Source organism: Podarcis raffonei, chromosome 2 (genome assembly GCF_027172205.1).
Source record: "Podarcis raffonei isolate rPodRaf1 chromosome 2, rPodRaf1.pri, whole genome shotgun sequence".
Taxonomy (NCBI): Eukaryota; Metazoa; Chordata; class Lepidosauria; order Squamata; family Lacertidae; genus Podarcis; species Podarcis raffonei.
The window spans coordinates 23,738,127-23,756,007 of NC_070603.1; the positions used below are offsets into that span (position 1 = coordinate 23,738,127).

The following is a 17,881-nucleotide window of genomic DNA, read 5'->3' on the forward strand; positions in this document are numbered from 1 at the left end:
ACAGACACAATCATTCAGTTATAAAGCTCATAAACAACATTTTCTTTTCGTTCTTTCTCTGATGCAGCTTAGTCCTTTTGTCTACAGTGAGTTTGCCAGAGAGAGAAATCTTCACGTCTCGCTACTTGACCGTCTCTATGAACACTACCCTGCAGAATTTCCTTGCAGGATCTTGCTGTGTGAGAACTATCGCTCCCATGAAGCTATCATCAAGTAGGTGTGAACTTTTTCACTGTATCACACTTTTTGCGTGGCTGATGCAAGTGTCTAATAGAAAACTTTTTTTTAAAGTCCTTTGCCATTGCAGTCTCAAATTGAAAACACTCTTCTAGAACTTCCATTATAATAAAACACTAGTTTTTATGTTAAAATGAACATAAGAACATTATTTTGTGAAGCTTAGAATGACTTATCAGGGCTTCCTTAATTGTGGTTGGTACCACCGAAGCTGCAGCCAAATTTTGAGAAAGTTGACAAAAACCGGTCTAGCTGATGCAGCTAAAGGAAATGCACTAAGTTTCCAAAAAATTTCAGACTTGGTTGGCTGATAATCATTTGATGTGTGGAAGAGATTTATTCAAGTTTTTAAAAAATGGCTCGTATGTGGTCTTGTTTTATATTACTTATGTGTTGATTTTGGACAAATCAGTTTGGAGTGTATCCAACTCACAAGTGAAAGCGAGAAAGTGAGAGTGTAAGCATCAGTGAGACTATGTTTATAATCCACTATTTGGGCTCTACTTGTTCCGTGGATAAAGTGAAGACACAAGAGCATGGGTAGACAAACTAAGGCCCGGGGGCCGGATCCTGTTCAATCGCCTTATCAATCTGGCCCTTGGATGGTCCGGGAATCAGCATGTTTTTACATGAGTAGAATGTGTGCTTTTATTTAAAATGCCTCTCTGGGTTATTTGTGGGGTCCCCCCCCCAAGGTCTGAGGGACAGTGGACCGGCTGCCTGCTTCAAAAGTTTGCTGACCCCTGTACAAGAAGCTGCGGTCCTATGCCCACCGCAAAGTAAACCTTGTTAAGTTCAATGAGTAGTCATGCATAGGGTGACACAGAAAAGAGTTGCAGTTGGTGGGGTGGCACAGGTGGTCTGACAATGCTCACAGACATTCCAATCACCAAGCATCACCATTGGTTCTTGGGGGGAAGCATGCAGAGTGAAGTTTGGTCTGGATGTGGTGGCAGAAGGCTACCATTGGGCTATCCACATCCCACACCCAAACCACGCCTCATCCCCTGTGCTTGGCTCCCCCTCTCCTCCACCCTTAGTGTTCGAAAGGCAGGTGAGCAGCACCTGTGCTGCCCCACTGGCTGCTACTGGCTGTAAAGCAGTCGCTTTCACCATTTATGTGAATTCTAACGGCCTTATTGATAAAGACATTTATTTCTCAGTTAAAAATATGAGCAGAGAAATGCGTCGGCAATTCAACTATAAACGTCTTTAAATGAGTGTGTTGTGTGTGTGGGGAGGTCAAAGCTCTTAGCAATCATAGTGGGCCGTATGATAATTAATTAATTTTGATGTTGCAATGCCATAAAGAATCTGGAAAGCTCCAGAGAATTCTGCACAAGATTCATGGTGCGCTTAAAAGCTAAAAAGATGTGCATGTGTTCAACATCACCCATCATGTTCGATTTTTCTTATCTTAAACATCATGCCTTATTAATGTGTACATTTTAAATACCCTCTAATACACATTTAGTTATCGGTGTCTTTTGTCTCTTGCCCTTTGTAATATATCAGACTCTTGTCTTAGGTGCTCTGTGTTCAAAATATGTTTGAATATTGTATCATAGACAGTAGACACATTCTCACTAGATAGGAATAGATTGTTCATCCTAATTTATATGTAGAAGTTAAATTAATCTGTCCAATGATTATTTTAAAAAGTCGGCACTCCACAGCCCTGATCAGGAACAAGTTTTACAGAAACCCCACCTTCTTGTTTTTGCATTTATCTTCCAGGGAAGGAAAAGGAAATTTAGGCACATGAGGATGTCCCCTTTCTGTGACACTGTATGCTTTACTTCTGTTTCTGTAAAATGGCTTGGTTGCTACCTAGCAGCAACACCCTGCTTTGTGGGGCAGGAGAATGAAGGAACAGAGTTCTCTTCCCACAGGGACAGGGAAAAAGGAGTGCAAACTGGGAAATAAGCTTTGCCTGCCTCCTCTTCAGCCTCATTCAGTCTTTCTGTGGGAGAGGCATGGAAGTGCACAACGGCCTATATGTCATTTCTCCCTCCTCTTTTGCCATCCCCATACCGCTCTTGGGAAGGAGCCATTTTTCATTGTAAACCTTATTCTATTTGTTTATCCATTTGTTTGGTGTTGAGTTTTTAAAGCAGCACATAGCTTCCATGTTTTACTTTGCGTTTTACTTCGTTTCAGTTACACATCTGAACTTTTCTATGAGGGCAAATTGATGGCAAGTGGAAAGCAGCCAGCGCACAAGGATTTCTACCCGCTGACTTTCTTCACGGCACGAGGAGAAGATGTACAAGAAAAAAACAGCACTGCTTTTTACAACAATGCAGAGGTAGCACTTTGGTTTCACCTTTAATTGCTTTCTCGATAATCATAATTTTCGCTCCACTTAATCTGTTCCAGAAAGCGTTTTTTTTTAAAGAATGACTTGTTCTTTGTCTTAGTCTAAGACCCAAAAAATAGAGAGTGCTTGCTTGAAAATTAGTATGACTTGTCCCTAAAAGCAAGGACCTTTTCACATGACCCTCAAGTCACACACTGTTCTGAATTTTAACCCATGATGAGGTGATGACAATCGTATCATAAGGAAGTGCAAATTGGCCTTTTGCATGCTAGTGCATGAGTGTTTTTTTGGCTGTTTGGCTTTTTCATTTGGCCACCTCAAGTTGTAGCATTTGCTTGAAGAAGCATGGGATATTTGTAGATCTTAGCCTCTATTAGTTTTATATAGCTAGGACCTACAAATTATTATCCAGAGGTAGTTGAATACATGCCATGGATTGGTAATGTTGCCCTCTTGCGGCTGAAGACAGGAAATTCAGACTGTTCTTGGTTATTGTGTGTCATTGGTGAAATCCTTGCTGTATTTCCACAGCAGAGGTTTTTAGTATTCATGGTTTAGTGTGTTTATTTCCCAGTAGCAGGATGTTACAAATAAGTGAAGGGGAACCTGCGACCATTCAACCCACACCCTAAGTAAGGTTGAGGCACTTAAAAAAACCAAACCAGAAACTTTGTTTTCACTCAAAAGAGTTTGTAGCTTAGCGGTTACTTTTATAAGGCACAATACTTTGTTTGAAACAGACACTTTTAACAGTGATGTTTAATAACTGTGGTAACTTAGTACTTACACGGTGCCGTGGGACAGAGAAATCCTTTGTAGGATTGCTTTTCTTTTACCCTATCCATAAAACCTCCAGCCTCTCCTATAATCTCATCCTTCCCCTTAGCTAGGTTGAGCCTAGTCTGCCTTCAGATAATCTAACTCTGACTGGGAGCCACTTCACAGCCTGTTCTCTCTAATGGATAAAACCTATGGGAGTCTCCAGTTTAACCAACTCTCACAGGTTTGTATAGGATTTGTGTGGCTCATGTTCTGGAGTGGCACCTGAGACAACCTGCAAAATGATCAACTGGTACTTAGTGCCTCTGAGTTGTTGTCCTCCTCAGATTTCTCAAGTGCTACTTCAGCCCACCCATTTGCAGGCACCTGTGAGAATCTGACAACTTACAGGGTGGTATGTGATTGAGAGGCCACAATACTGTAGTGTCGTGCTACAAAAAAAAATCTGTGACAAATGTGTGCAGCTTTTTTACCCGGAACATTTGTGCAATGTTTTTTCAGTGATTTTGAAATAAAGACAGTTGTATTGACCCATAAAGAGGCCACCTGCAGTGTCCTGTGACCCATTAATATGCAGCGTTTGGTGTGTGCTATTTCACATTTCAAAGTACTGTATGAATGAAAACAAATCTGTAGTGAAAAATGAAAAATCCATAAATAGGCATTAGCATTATCTAATTCAACAAGTGACTGTTAGCTTTAAGTAGCTTAGGTTCCTTACTAATTTCATGAGCCCTTCTAATAGCTTATGTAAAGCAATTATGGATACAGTATCCATCATTGTGGTGAGACACCTACAAACTATCGTGTTAAGATCATGGGGGAGGATCATGAAGATAGATATGCTTCTGTTAAAACCTGTTTTGAAGTACAGTATTAGATTTTATCCAAATTATTTATACCAGACCAGAAAAAGCCAGTGCTTAGCATGATTTTCCCCCTCCCCTTCAAGGTGTTTGAAGTTGTAGAACGTGTCGAAGAACTGAGGAGAAAGTGGCCTGTAGCCTGGGGGAAACTGGATGACGGCAGCATAGGTGTTGTAACACCATATGCTGATCAAGTGTTCAGAATTCGGGCAGAGCTTCGGAAAAAAAGATTGTCTGATGTCAGTGTTGAAAGAGTGCTAAATGTTCAGGGTAAGTAGCACCTGTATATCTAAGGATCTGTGAACTTGGCAGAGAATCTGAAATGACCTCAAAGTTGTCAGCAGCTTAGATTACTTTATCTGATGTTTTATTTAAGTTGCAACCCTAATAGCTGTTGAACATAAAGCAGCTTTTACTTCATGTTTGTACCTGGCGATAATAAAAGAATTTAGGTAATTTAGATCGTAGTTACACATAGCTAAATATATAGGAAGTACTATTCCAACATGGTCTGCAAGTTGTAACTGCTGTATAGTGTCAGTGTTAAGCAGGGTTCACAATTTATTGCCAGATAGTTCCCTGTCGCTGAATACCAAATCAGTAACTCATTTTTTTGCGTAACTGCATGGGACATGCTCCCCAGTCCTATCTGTAGAGGGTTTTTCTATTCTCCCCTACAAGGGCACACACAAACACACACACGGATTCCCATTTAATGTGTAGATTGTTCCTCTGCTAAAAGAAGAAAATTTGGAAGCCTCTACATGTCTGATGGGACGTGGGTGGCGCTGTGGGTAAAACCTCAGTGCCTAGGACTTGCCGATCGTATGGTTGGCGGTTTGAATCCCCACGGCGGGGTGAGCTCGCGTCGTTTGGTCCCAGCTCCTGCCCACCTAGCAGTTCGAAAGCACCCCTAAAGTGCAAGTAGATAAATAGGTATCGCTTTATAGCGGGAAGGTAACGGCGTTTCCGTGCGCTGCGCTGGTGCTGGCTCGCCAGAGCAGCTTCGTCACACTGGCCATGTGACCTGGAAGTGTCTTCGGACAGCGCTGGCTCCCGGCCTCTTAAGCGAGATGAGCATGCAACCCCAGAGTCGGACACGACTGGCCTGTACGGGCAAGGGTACCTTTACCTTTACCTTTACTACATGTCTGATGCTCCATGCATGTATCATATTCTGCATATATTGTTGTGCATTGACATGGTATTTTATGAGTGGGTGGCTTATAAATATTTTTATAAATAAAAAATATACTAGAACAGGGCGACTGGCATGTGGCCACCCAGGTTATCACCTTCCCTGACTATTGGCCATAGTGGCTGCAGGTGAGGGTAATTATATAGTTCAGCAACATTTGGAGGGCCACAGAGTAGCAACCCCTGTTATTTCTTGGGCTCCAGCTTCATAACAGTTTTAGCCTCTTCCTGAAAATGGATTCACAGACATAGCCCTCCATTCCTATATGGAGTCCTATGGTTGAACTCTAAATTAGTGTATTCCTTTGCAGTTTCACAGACTAACTAATTATTGTGAAGATTAATTGATGGGACAGTAGAAATTAACAACCGCAGCCAAATTATCACTGTTAACTGCCCTATTATGGCCCGTCTTTTACCAACTTAGAGGGGTTTAATGGCTAAGATTAATAATGGGTATTTTTTTTAAAAAAAAGATATGTGAACTTAATGTCACACACATTTAATAGATGTTACTGGTGAAACATAAAGTGTATAAAGCCAAAATAGATCAAGCATAATTACTGCTAGAGTAAAAGATGAAGACTTTGACCTGTAAACGATTCTGGCTATTTCTAATGCATTTTCAAATCGTTTAAACTCTTTTTTTTTCCCAGTACAAAGCTTTTTAGTTGAGCACTAGTTATCCAATTGCCAGAATTACATGGTTGTATGTCCAGCAAAGAAATTGGCTAAAATTATCTCAGACTTTTCCCTCTTCTTCAGGAAAGCAGTTTCGAGTGTTGTTTCTCAGCACGGTACGAACACGGCACACATGCAAACACAAGCAAACACCAATAAAACGGAAGGAGCATTTATTGGAAGATTCAACTGAAGACTTGGATTATGGTTTTTTGTCCAATTACAAACTTCTCAACACAGCCATAACAAGAGCACAGTCCCTAGTAGCTGTGGTGGGAGACCCTATTGCTCTGTGTTCCATTGGAAGATGCAGGTACACCAAATGTGGGGTGTGAACAAACAGTGAATAGGACCGATGAAAACTTTACTGTGTATTTGGTAATGGACAGTTGGCCTGTAGTTAATAAATCCATTGCCATGCTTATATGTGTGCTGTTCCCCACTAGGCTGGTTTTGGCTGACTTTCCAAACCTACTCAGATATTTTGAGGCTTAGCGAAAGCAGCATCTTTGACCCTCTATCTCTCCTGGCCTGTAGTTTAGGGCCTATCATTAATACCTAAGGGATTGCTATCTCTTCTACCAATGTATATGCTCCAACAGCGCAATCTGGGCCTAATACTGTACATAGATTCCTGGCAATGAGATCTAAGTCAGCAACATTTTGCTGATAAATTTAATTAGCAGCAGTAAGTGAAAGGCAGAGCTGATTTATACACATTATAGATAATACACATCATGAAGCTCTTCCTGAACTGTACAGCTTCAGACTTCAGATGGGGGTAAAATAGTTTGAACCTGGCTTGTTCCAAAGCTTAGTAACTATAATTTCCCAATCTGGCCTAAAAAACAAAGGGACATACCTTTGTAACACTACACCCTAGCTGATAATCTGGAGAGCTAGACTGAGTTAAACCCCATCTTTTTACTTTCTGATAAGCCAGAACAGAAACAAAAGAGCCCAATTGACATCAGAGCAACTGAAAGACTTTTGGTTCTGTTCCTTCATGGCAACCAGGAAGCTATATGGTGCTGCTTTGTCCCCAAAGGGTGAAGTCCAGTGCCTAGGATGGAGCCTGCAAACTATGTAATGGTTTGCAGGTTCATCTCTCTTCTCTTAGGGACAGGAGCACGCTGGGAGAAAGTAACAGGGGTTTACTCTTTAGTAACAGTTTCACAAACTAACAAATCATAGGCAGGGGTATGTGCACAACATTTGAAAAGATTAATCTGTACACTGACTACCTCCGCATTCTCTCCCCTCCCCTCCCAAACTGAATGGCCCAGTTCAGAAGATTGTATCTTGAGATACACATGAGGCATTTGCTCACAAGTGGAGTCTTGCAGCTTCTCCCTTGTATGAGGTGCTGGGCTCCGTGTGTGAGAAAAAGGCTCATTCATATCTCAGCTTACTATTTCAGAGCTGTGACATTCGAGTAAGAACCAGGAGCAGGACTGGGTTAATCACCAGCTGTTTCTCCTTTGTGAGGGGAAGAACATGAGCGATAGAGTATGGGAGATTTGTATGTGAGAGCAAGGGGAACCATAGATCTTTTTCTTGGTCTCATGGAAGCAAAAATATGCTTGCAGATACTTACAGTTTCTTAATATATATATTTACATTTTTAAATCTTTTATACACTAGCCTAAGGGTTTGTTTGTGGCAGAAATTTAAATTATCATCATTAGAAAACTGTGGCCTCCATTGAAGGGATAAACTGTGGTCAGTGAGAATTTACTGGGAAAACACAAATGGAAGAGAATTCAGTAATCTCTCTTTCCTCGCATGAGATCTTCATTGTAGGGTAAAAACTGGGAATGTGCTTTCATTTCATACCGAATACATATGCACGGTGGCGTCATGAAATAGAGGCTTTATGTTTACCTACTTTGTCCATCTATCATAAGCAGATTCTATTCAAATTATGTCATTTTTACCAAAATAATGTCATTTAGATGGGTTGCATATTTTAAAAAGCATATATATTTAAGTGAAACTCAGTTTTAGATTATTTCTCCATCACAAAAAAAAAGAAAATTTAAGCATGCGCCTCTTTTCTTTCTGTCAGTTGTAGATAACATCCTGTTGAAAAGTACTGCTGGAGGATTCAGGCATACTTTTCATTAAGTTAAACAGGATTATAAAGGAAATGACTTTTTAAAAATGCTAAAAACAGCTTAGATAGGTCTGTTTGGCACTTGTTTCTTTTAAGATAAGGAGCATGTTTCAATTGTTACAGTCCTAGTACAAGTGTGCAATTTCTGAAGTCTACTAACAAAGGCAAAAACCTTATAGGAGTTCCGGCACTAAGTCTTCCGTGACATAAAATGTTTTGAGAAACGCTGTCAGTAAACCTTCCTAATGGCTGAATGCTGATGTTTATTATTTTAGAAGCATGCAATACTAGGTTGTCTCATAATAAAATAGTACTGGATTCAAAGTGACTAATGGAAGCGTAGCAGTGTACTGGGTTCAAGGCTTAATTTGTAAAATTTGTATATAGCAAACAAGCAACTTAGGTATTCTTTTTCTTTTGGCTTCTTTAGGAAATTTTGGGAAAGGTTTATTGCCCTTTGTCATGAAAATGAAAGTCTTCATGGTATCACATTTGATCAGATCAAGGCTCAGCTGGAAGCTTTGGAGTTAAAGAAAACCTATGTATTGAATCCGCTGGCTCCTGAATTTATTCCACGGGCGTTGCGACAGCAGCATTCATCACACGCTAACAAACCACAGCAGTCACCACCAAAGGTAAAGTTTTACCTGGAAGAAAGCTATTAAGAGCTTGCAAGGCTCAATAGGGGTACCTGTTGAGAAGTTGTATGGCTGCATGGGCAAAACTGGTAGTTCTGTTTCCCTATGTGAACAAAGAGTAGAAATGATACTGGGCTAAGGAGTTCCTAATATGACCGGGTGTGTTAAAATTGTTGGTATGTACCTGCATTGAGTGGCAAGGTAGTGCGCCTCCAGGGATGAAGTCAAAACTGCTGTATTAACAGCACTTGACTGACCTCCCCGGGGCGGAAGCCTGGGCATTGTTTATGGAGCTCCTGGGCTGCACGGATGACAAGGCCTTACTGATGTGGTTCCAAGGAAACCAGAGCAATAGGTTTGACACCAGTTTGGCTGCAGGAGTTGCTGGAAAGAGATGTACAAGGGACTCCACTCCGGCTTTGTTTAGGGTCCACTCCTTAGCCTTTTCTTCTTCCAAAGATATCCCACAAGGCAGTGGAGGTTTAGGATCAGAGTATTCCTTTTCCTAGATGGGCTACTTTCCCAGGTTGACAATTGGCATCCGCATCACTTCCATCTATAGCATGTACAGAAACCACCTTCTTGACCATTGGACCCACTATTGGTCTTAATGGCTCATTCCGCCAGAGCCTGTTTTTACATGCAAGGGTTTGAGACCCATCGGCCACCCTCACTTGGTTTAGCCAGCCAGTCAAAGCCGTTCCCGGGGGGTGGCTGCTGTTGCATGCTGACAGCTTCTAGGAGCCTCCCCCACAAGAGGTACTACCCCTCACCCTTTTAAAAAAAATCATTTTTATTGATTTTCCAATAAAAAAACCCAATCAACATATCCGCATCATAATCTTATTAAAAACAATAAACTAAAATTTAAAAAACCACCAAATTGCATTCCAAATTGTAATTATTAATTTTTCCGGGCTCCCCACATTCTGGACCTCTGAAGCATATCTCCAAATCTTCGTTCCTGTTTCTTCTCGGTACTGCCCCTCCCTTAACATCACATACACACCCTGTGTGTTAAAATAAAGTTGTTGCTACATAATAGTTTTTTGCTCCAGATATAAAGCAGCTATCTAAAATGTATGGGCAATAAGTCAGCCAAAAGCTGTTAGAATTGATGTGAAAAGTATAATTCAGTACTTTACACTTTGCAGGAGATGATACTAATAACAATGGTTACTTGCAGCCTAGAAAACTGTTACAGTGCAGAATTCACTTACCATTTACTCATTATTGCACTGGTATAGTGTTCTTCAGGAAGCCAAACATATTTATCTAAAAGGCTGTAACAATAAAATGCTCCTATGAGAATTCATAGTGGCAGGAATTGTGAAAACCATACAATTGCCCTTCCTTGTGTTTATGAAGAATAATATTATATTCTATATTTAGTTGTCAAGGGTATTAATAAGATTTATTACTTGACCATGTTTGCTGGCATAATTAAAACGAGTTGTATTAGATCCTTGGAAAACAATCCCATTTTACAAGAAGGCTTCTCAAAATGTTATGTTTTTGTCACAAGTTAACATCTACATGAAAACTTCAAATTCATACTGTTTTTCATTTACATTTTTTAGATTTTATTTGATAGCGCAGAAAGGAATATCTTTTGTGAACCTTTCAAAAAGAGTTATTATATTTAGAAATACTCATTTATCAAAATTCATTATTTTCTGTAATATAATGAAGCTTTTAAAACCTATTAATAATGCTTTGAAATGTTAGTCTTTTAGGAAACTGCATGTCCAAAGACTGCTCTTCATTTTCAAGGTCCATATTAATACAATTTCCATTTCTGCAGAAGTTTCAGTAAGGTGTACAAGTTGGAACTTTGTCATGTTGGTTTTTAATTAGAAGATAGAATCTCATAATATTTCTGACATGCATTGTAACATAATAAAAACTGGTTTTCTGAGACACAAAGAAAATTATTTTAAAGGGTACAGTTAGTCATGAAATTAGCTGCTGAAACCTACAATCTTCCCACAGACCTATTTTCTTTCTTTTCTCATTGACAGAGAAACAGTACACGAAAAGTACATGCTAAATGATAAACTTTCAAGTTGCTAGTATACCTGAATTTTAACAGAATCTGAGAGCCAAACTTGGATGTTATCTACACAAAAATATTTTCTGCAATAACAGAGAATGCAGGGCAGGGGTATTAATAGGATTGGCAAGATGCATGAATGCCCCTTCCCATATCTAGACTTGTGTTACAAGTGGGAAACTTGCAGTAGGTTGATTAAGTCTGTTAACTAGCCTTCTGGGTTTGTGTAAAAGCCATGCTGTTACTGTATACTGTAATATATTTTAGATTTGAAGAAACAAGAAGAAAAGCTTGGAGCCAGAGTAGTGAAAGAATAAGTCTGTGTTTAAATGGAAGGTACAGTGGTACCTCAGGTTAAGTACCGTACTTAATTCGTTCCGGAGGTCTGTACTTAACCTGAAACTGTTCTTAACCTGAAGCACCACTTTAGCTAATGGGGCCTCCTGCTGCTGCCGTGCCGGCGGAGCCCAATTTCTGTTCTCATCCTGAAGCAAAGATCTTAACCTGAAGCACTATTTCTGGGTTAGGGGAGTCTGTAACCTGAAACGTATGTAACCTGAGGTACCACTGTATTCATAGAAACCATCTTGTGGTGTCTAGTCTTATATATAAATCTCCAATCCTACATTAACCAGATAACCTGCCAGGGTGTCACTACCATAAGAGTCAGAGTAGGGCTTTAGTTTTAATTAGTGTTCTAATTCCTGGAAAGGCAAGCCAATGCTTTAAACCAGGGTTTTCCAAACTTGGTTCTCCAGCTATTGTTGGACTATAGTTCCTATCATCCCTAACTAACCAGTGGTCAGGGATGATGGGAATTGTAGTCCAAAAATAGCTGGAGACCCAAGTTTGCAAAACCCTACTTTAAATGTTGCTGCACTCAGGTACCAAAGAAGAGTGAAAGACGTGTGCCAGGTAGTAATCTACAATCAAAAGAGACTATCTTGGCCCAGGTAGTAGTGACCTACTTATAAATGTGTAGCAAATCTAAACACAGTGAAATATTTGTAATATGAATTGTAGAATAATTTATCCCAAAACGCCCTTCTTTGTAGCTGCAGTCAGCAAGTCAGAAAGAATCAAGCTGAATGTAGCTAAAAGTCAGAGCATGGTGGGTTAAAAATAAAAACACTTTTACTCACTTTTAAAATAAGTCTATTTGATCCAGAAATCGCTGCGAGACCACAGGCATAGAACTCTGCAAGGCTATTTTGAAGAGCAAAACTGCATTTAAAAAAAATCACCAGGTGGTGCAGTGCTAGATGCAGATAAAACAATGAAACAAGACAGGCTTTCAAATCCATTTGTTCACAGACTTGCTGTTTCCATTTGGAAATAAAGCTATTTTAAAGTGACTGTGATAAACGTGGCAAAACAAATGTCAAAGTCTCTCTTATGGAAAAAGTTGTTAAGTAAACCATACATGTGTAAAGAAATCACATTACCAGATTAAATAATGTTTTAGTGTCTGGTCTTTGAAAATATCATTTGCTTTCTTAGTTTCTGAACACTAACAAACCATTATCTTTGTTCAATAGGTAGTGAAACAGTTTATAATTTTTTCTTAATCCGTTTTATTTGTAGTTCACCTGTCTATAGACAGAGTACTGATTAATTTGTTCAGATTGCTGCAAAATTGGATAGAACTTGCCTTTTCCCTGGGAAGTTCATGTTCTTAAGCATCAGTGAGTTTTCACATTTGATGCTTGGCCACATATTGATAAGCAGGCGTCAGTATCTTCTACACTATTATCTATGAACAGCAGATATATTGCTTATTTAGAAGATGGCTATGGATCTGAGGTTAGTTGCATCATGATCTCTGACTTCTATGTTTGAGCCGCCTCTGACATAGGCACCCTAGATTATACTATTTGGCCATTGGTTTGTCTTGCCATCTGCACATATTCAGCTGTAGTGTGTAAATATGCTCAGAAAGTGAATAATAGTAGATATGTCTGCTCATATAATAGGGAGAATATTTTACAACAGTGTTCAGTTAGATACGTGTTATTGTTCTTTCATGTATTACCTGAGAGATTGTGCTGGCTGCGCTCTCTGTTGTCTCTGAGATATTAAATTGAGCACATGGAATTTTCTCTTCAGTTTCTAAAACGATTGCATGAGTTTGTATGGATTTACTTATATATTTATGATATTTTTGTATAATCCTCAGGGCACCCCACAGTCCTATGAAATGTTAGGTTAAAATATAGTGTCTGACTGAGATCACCCAACAAGCATTGTGGCATAGCAGGAACTTGAACCAAATTGCAACATATAAGGACAATAAATAAAATTTTGTACAGTTATCTCTAATTTTGACCCCTTAGCATTGGGTAGATTCTAAATATTTATCAGAACTTTTGAAGTTTTGTCAGAAGTTTTGTCTTTTGAGGTTCTTCCTGAATAATATAATTATCTCATTTAATTAATAAAATCTAATTAATTCACTTTGGAGGAAAGCCCAAGTCAGTATTATTTCTTATCTAGTGTTATAGTTACCTAGTTCTTACTGAAGCAGAACTAAACGTTTCATGATATACTAGTTTCACCTTCGAGTTCACTTAATCAATTGTGCATTCAAAAGGCTAAATTTTCTAATTTATCACACTAGTTTCTAGTTTATTTAGAAAATATCAATTTCTCAGTTGCAAGCTTGTGACCTATTTCATTTTTATTCTTTCATTTTTGTGTAATACGTATAGCTTCTATCACTTATTGAGCATCTGTGTGCTTTATAGAAATTAATATTGATATCTCAAGTCCACAACTCTCCATAAGCAGGGAGATACAGCTGGATACAATCTTTATAATTCATTTTATACTAAGCTATATAGCTAGAATGACTTTATCGCTATTATTATTTTTTTAAGGTGAAAGGCCACCACCATAATCAGAACGACCATTTTCAAAGTGATGGAATTGGTAAGTACCTGATGAACTATTGTTGGTGGAGATCATTGTTGATTGGTTTCAAATCTGCTTATTTTCTCAGTGGAAATCAAAGTTTTTGGGTGGTGAGAGGGAGGGATCTCAGAATAAGGATCTATGGACCTGTTTGGAATGTTCCTCATGGATTGTCATAAGGAAGCGTTGTGCTTCCATACTCCCTCCCTCCCTGTGGGGATAACGAATTAGTGACCAGATGAAATATCCCATAGCATTTGAGGCGTCTTCCCTGATTCTGAGAAAGAAAACTGAAGGAATTTTAATTTCCCAGGATTGGTGGAGATCCAGAACACAGATAATAGAGGAACCCCTCAATTTGTTTCCTCTTGCAATGTGTTTACAGAGGGAGGAGTGGGGAATGAGTGGGATCAAGACCCTTTCTGTCTTTCTCAGAGATCCTTCTAGTGAGGAAGGATAAAATCTGAATAGGCTATCAGTGTGTTTTAGTGTTTATGTCAAGCATATTGATTTATGGCCTTGTTTAAACCTGGTGGTTACTAGCGTGGCCCAGTTATCTTTATTATTATTATTATTATCCTAATCATTAATAATAATTTTATTAGACTTTATAAAAAGAAATACAAAACTTAATCTCAGATGTCTTTTTTGTCTAACATTAATTTAAGTTAGATAAAAACATGACGAAAAGGAAAGAGAGAGAGAAGAAAAAAGAGATAGAAAAGAGCTTGGTATATTAGCAGGTTTTAAGTTTAACCAGCAGAAAATGAAAATACTATCAAAGAATATGACAACAGAAGACCAGAAGGCTTTGATGGAAAAAACAGGGTTTCAAATCTAGCTTGATTATTAAAGTCCACATAATAGTGGAGATAATTCTATAAACTCTGTACACATGAGAAAATAAAGACCTCGCTGAAATGCCAGCTATATTTCCAACAGGAACCTACTTTTCCTACAAAGTATTGGGCAAATATTGACAAAGTATTGGGGAAAGTATTGACAGCCCTTAACCTTCACATCCATGTTGGATTTTTTTTGTTTATTTTCCAGTTCAGCCCAATCCTTCTGTTTTAATTGGAAATCCTATCAGAGCCTATACTCCTCCTCCCCCTCCTCCCCCTCCCTCTGGGCCTCATCCCAACCTTGGGAAATCTCCTAGTCCAGTTCAAAGGATAGATCCTCACACGGGGACAAGCATTCTTTATGTACCTGCTGTTTATGGAGGAAATATGCTCATGCCTGTGCCTTTGCCCGTAAGTATACCCTTTCATGTTGATGACATCCTCTTCCATTTGAAAATGCTTGTTCGGGGCTTTTGGGGGAAATATTACAGTGCACATATATATTCATAGAAAGTGTTAATTAACCACCACATTCTTCAAAGTTAGAACTATTTAGGTAGTGCCCAAGGCACAATGAGGTTACAAGCTGCAAACAGAGCTGCCAGGTTTTCTGCTCAGGGCTGTGCTCATAGCAAAACCCTTCTAAGGCCAATTGTTTAACCAGTAAATTTTACTTTGTTTTGATATAACAGTAACTGAAAACATTTAGGAGGTCATTCTGTTCAGACCCAGGGGTCAGCAAACTTTTTCAGCAGGGGGCTGGTCCACTGTCCCTCAGACCTTGTAGAGGGCAGGACTATATTTTGAAGGGGGGGAGTGAACGAATTCCTATGCCCCACAAATAACCCAGAGATTCATTTTAAATAAGAGGACACATTCTACTCATGTAAAAACACGCTGATCCGTGGGCCGGATTGAGAAGGCAATTGGGCCGGATCCGGCCCCCGGGCCTTAGTTTGCCTAACCATGGTTCAGTCTAGATGATCCTTTATAATATTTTTTGTTAACAAAACCAGAGCCATGTTAACTTTTTGTTATGAGACTTTTTCATCAGCTCTCTGGGAGCCAGTGGCAGAGTCAGCAGCTTTTAGAGGAAGAGAAAACAGACATGAAGCCCCTGCCATGGTCAACCCCTTCCCCACACTTTTTCAGGAGTTGAAAAATGGCACCAAATGGGCTGCCCCCAATTTGCCTCCTGGGGATGCCTTAAACATTTCTGTTCCTGTTCCATCTATATACTTGAGGCCAAGCACCTATAATATTTTCCTGTTTCTTCCCTTGCTTTGGTGCCCCCATGCCCGCATAGGGAGAGGTCTGACACTCCTGGTTTTCAAAAGGACAAGGATAAGTAAATCAAGATTGCTCTGTGTTTGTATAAAATGCACACTCCATTTGATGGCTGTTTGTGAAATCCTGTTCATGACTTCTGTTTTGGGGCTTGCTATGAACTTCTATTTGGAGATATTCCTGCTCAGTCCATTTGGTACCATTTTTCTTTAACATAGCAAGACCATTGGCTTCCATTCATTTTAGAGGCAGTTTTTTCCCCTAACTAGGTTACCAGAAGGCAGCATTTAATGGTTACAGTTAAATGAAATATGAAGCTTAGCAGCTGCATCTTTGTAATGCAATCTTGCTTTCTATTAATATCAAACAAAAATAATCAAATATTTGTATTTTATTTAAATGCGATGTTAAAAGGCTGTTAGGTGGATGGGCTTATACATTATTACTACCTGTGTCTTTATACTTGGCGAGATATCACACAAAGAAATATATTCACAATTATTTGTGGTTCTTCTGATTTTAAGTTTAAGGAACAGATGATTCAAGGCTAAAGTCCATCTGTGAAGGTTTCAAAAGGTTTATAAACCACTGTTTAATAAGATTGAAAGAATATTTTAAAGCAAATCTTCAGTGAACGTTTTTGTCTACTATCATTAGGGGCCAATGTAGATGTAATGCTGTTGGTTTGTTAGCCATGGTTAAAAGACAGTAAGCTACCCTCTGGTATGTAACCTCCCACTGTTGTAGTTGCTCTTCAACAATATGAACCAAAGTCAAGGCTAACCAAAAGCTGTGCTTTTTTTCTAAAAAAAAAATGTGTAGGGCTACTCTCATTTTCCTAATCATATTGAAATACTGCCCCTCAATGAGGCCAAACTTAGATTCACAAAACGTTTAGGGGTATGCATCCCCCTGCGTCCCCCCAGAAAAAAAGCACTGACTAAAAGTATCCTTAAACCAGGATCTGAAACCCATTTTAGGCTGTGGGAAGAGAGAGCATGAGTTCCAAATCCTGGCTTCCCTATATACTAACCAGATTGTTAACAGCTGTACCACTTCACTGCCATATATATCAGCCCATACATCATCTGGTTCAGAAGTGGACAACTTCACCTTTTTGACTGTAAGCCTGAGAGCAGGGATTGCCTTGCTTTTGTTGATCGGCAGCCTGCTCCAAGAGCCTTTGTTTGACTGAAGAGTGGGGTAAAATTATTTCAATCAATTAAATAAAACTGTAATTTGGATTCTGTTAGGGGCTGCGCTACTTGGGTTATGACTGACCTAGCCAGAAGTAAAACAGCGGCGGCAAATGGCACACAGTGGTATAAAAATCTCCCTTAAGGTTGCTCGGATGTGTAGGAAGGGAAGAGCTGCACAGGCTGGTGGCAGAGCGCATGATTTGCATACTGGAAACTCCAGCTTCAATCCCTGGCATCTCCAAGTAGGGCTGGGAGAGAACAAGACTGAGTTAGATGGGCCCAGTGGTCTGACTCAATATTAAGGCACCTTTCTTAGCAAGGGCGAGACGCAGGTGGCGCTGTGGTCTAAACCACAGAGCCTAGGGCTTGCTGATCAGAAGGTCAGCAGTTCAAATCCCTGTGATGGGGTGAGCTCCCATTGTTCGGTCCCTGCTCCTGCCTACCTAGCAGTTCGAAAGCACGTCAGAGTGCAAGTAGATAAATAGGTACCGCTCCAGCAGGAAGGTAAACGGCGTTTCCGTGTGCTGCTCTGGTTCGCCAGAAGCGGCTTAGTCATGCTGGCCACATGACCCGGAAGCTGTACGCCGGCTCCCTCGGCCAATAAAGCGAGATGAGCGCCACAACCCCAGAGTCGTTTGCGACTGGACCTAACAGTCAGGGGTCCCTTTACCTTTACCTTATTAGCAAGGGCAGTGAGAGCCAGTGAACCAAGGATACGTCTCCCAGAGAAACAACCAGACCAGGATCAACAG

General features: G+C 39.8%; 1 protein-coding gene across 5 annotated transcripts in view; it reads left to right on the forward strand.

Annotated features, from left to right (window-relative positions):
* The window catches only part of HELZ (helicase with zinc finger), a 111,827-nt gene that overhangs the window by 72,912 nt on the left and 21,034 nt on the right, over positions 1 to 17,881 (forward strand). For all 5 annotated transcript variants that reach the window (XM_053375343.1, XM_053375342.1, XM_053375345.1 and 2 more), the window contains 7 exons: positions 68 to 213; positions 2,398 to 2,545; positions 4,290 to 4,473; positions 6,166 to 6,394; positions 8,628 to 8,832; positions 13,765 to 13,816; positions 14,852 to 15,054. In XM_053375343.1, the coding sequence (XP_053231318.1) occupies positions 68 to 213; positions 2,398 to 2,545; positions 4,290 to 4,473; positions 6,166 to 6,394; positions 8,628 to 8,832; positions 13,765 to 13,816; positions 14,852 to 15,054 (1,167 nt within the window). The remainder of the gene's footprint in view (positions 1 to 67; positions 214 to 2,397; positions 2,546 to 4,289; positions 4,474 to 6,165; positions 6,395 to 8,627; positions 8,833 to 13,764; positions 13,817 to 14,851; positions 15,055 to 17,881) is intronic.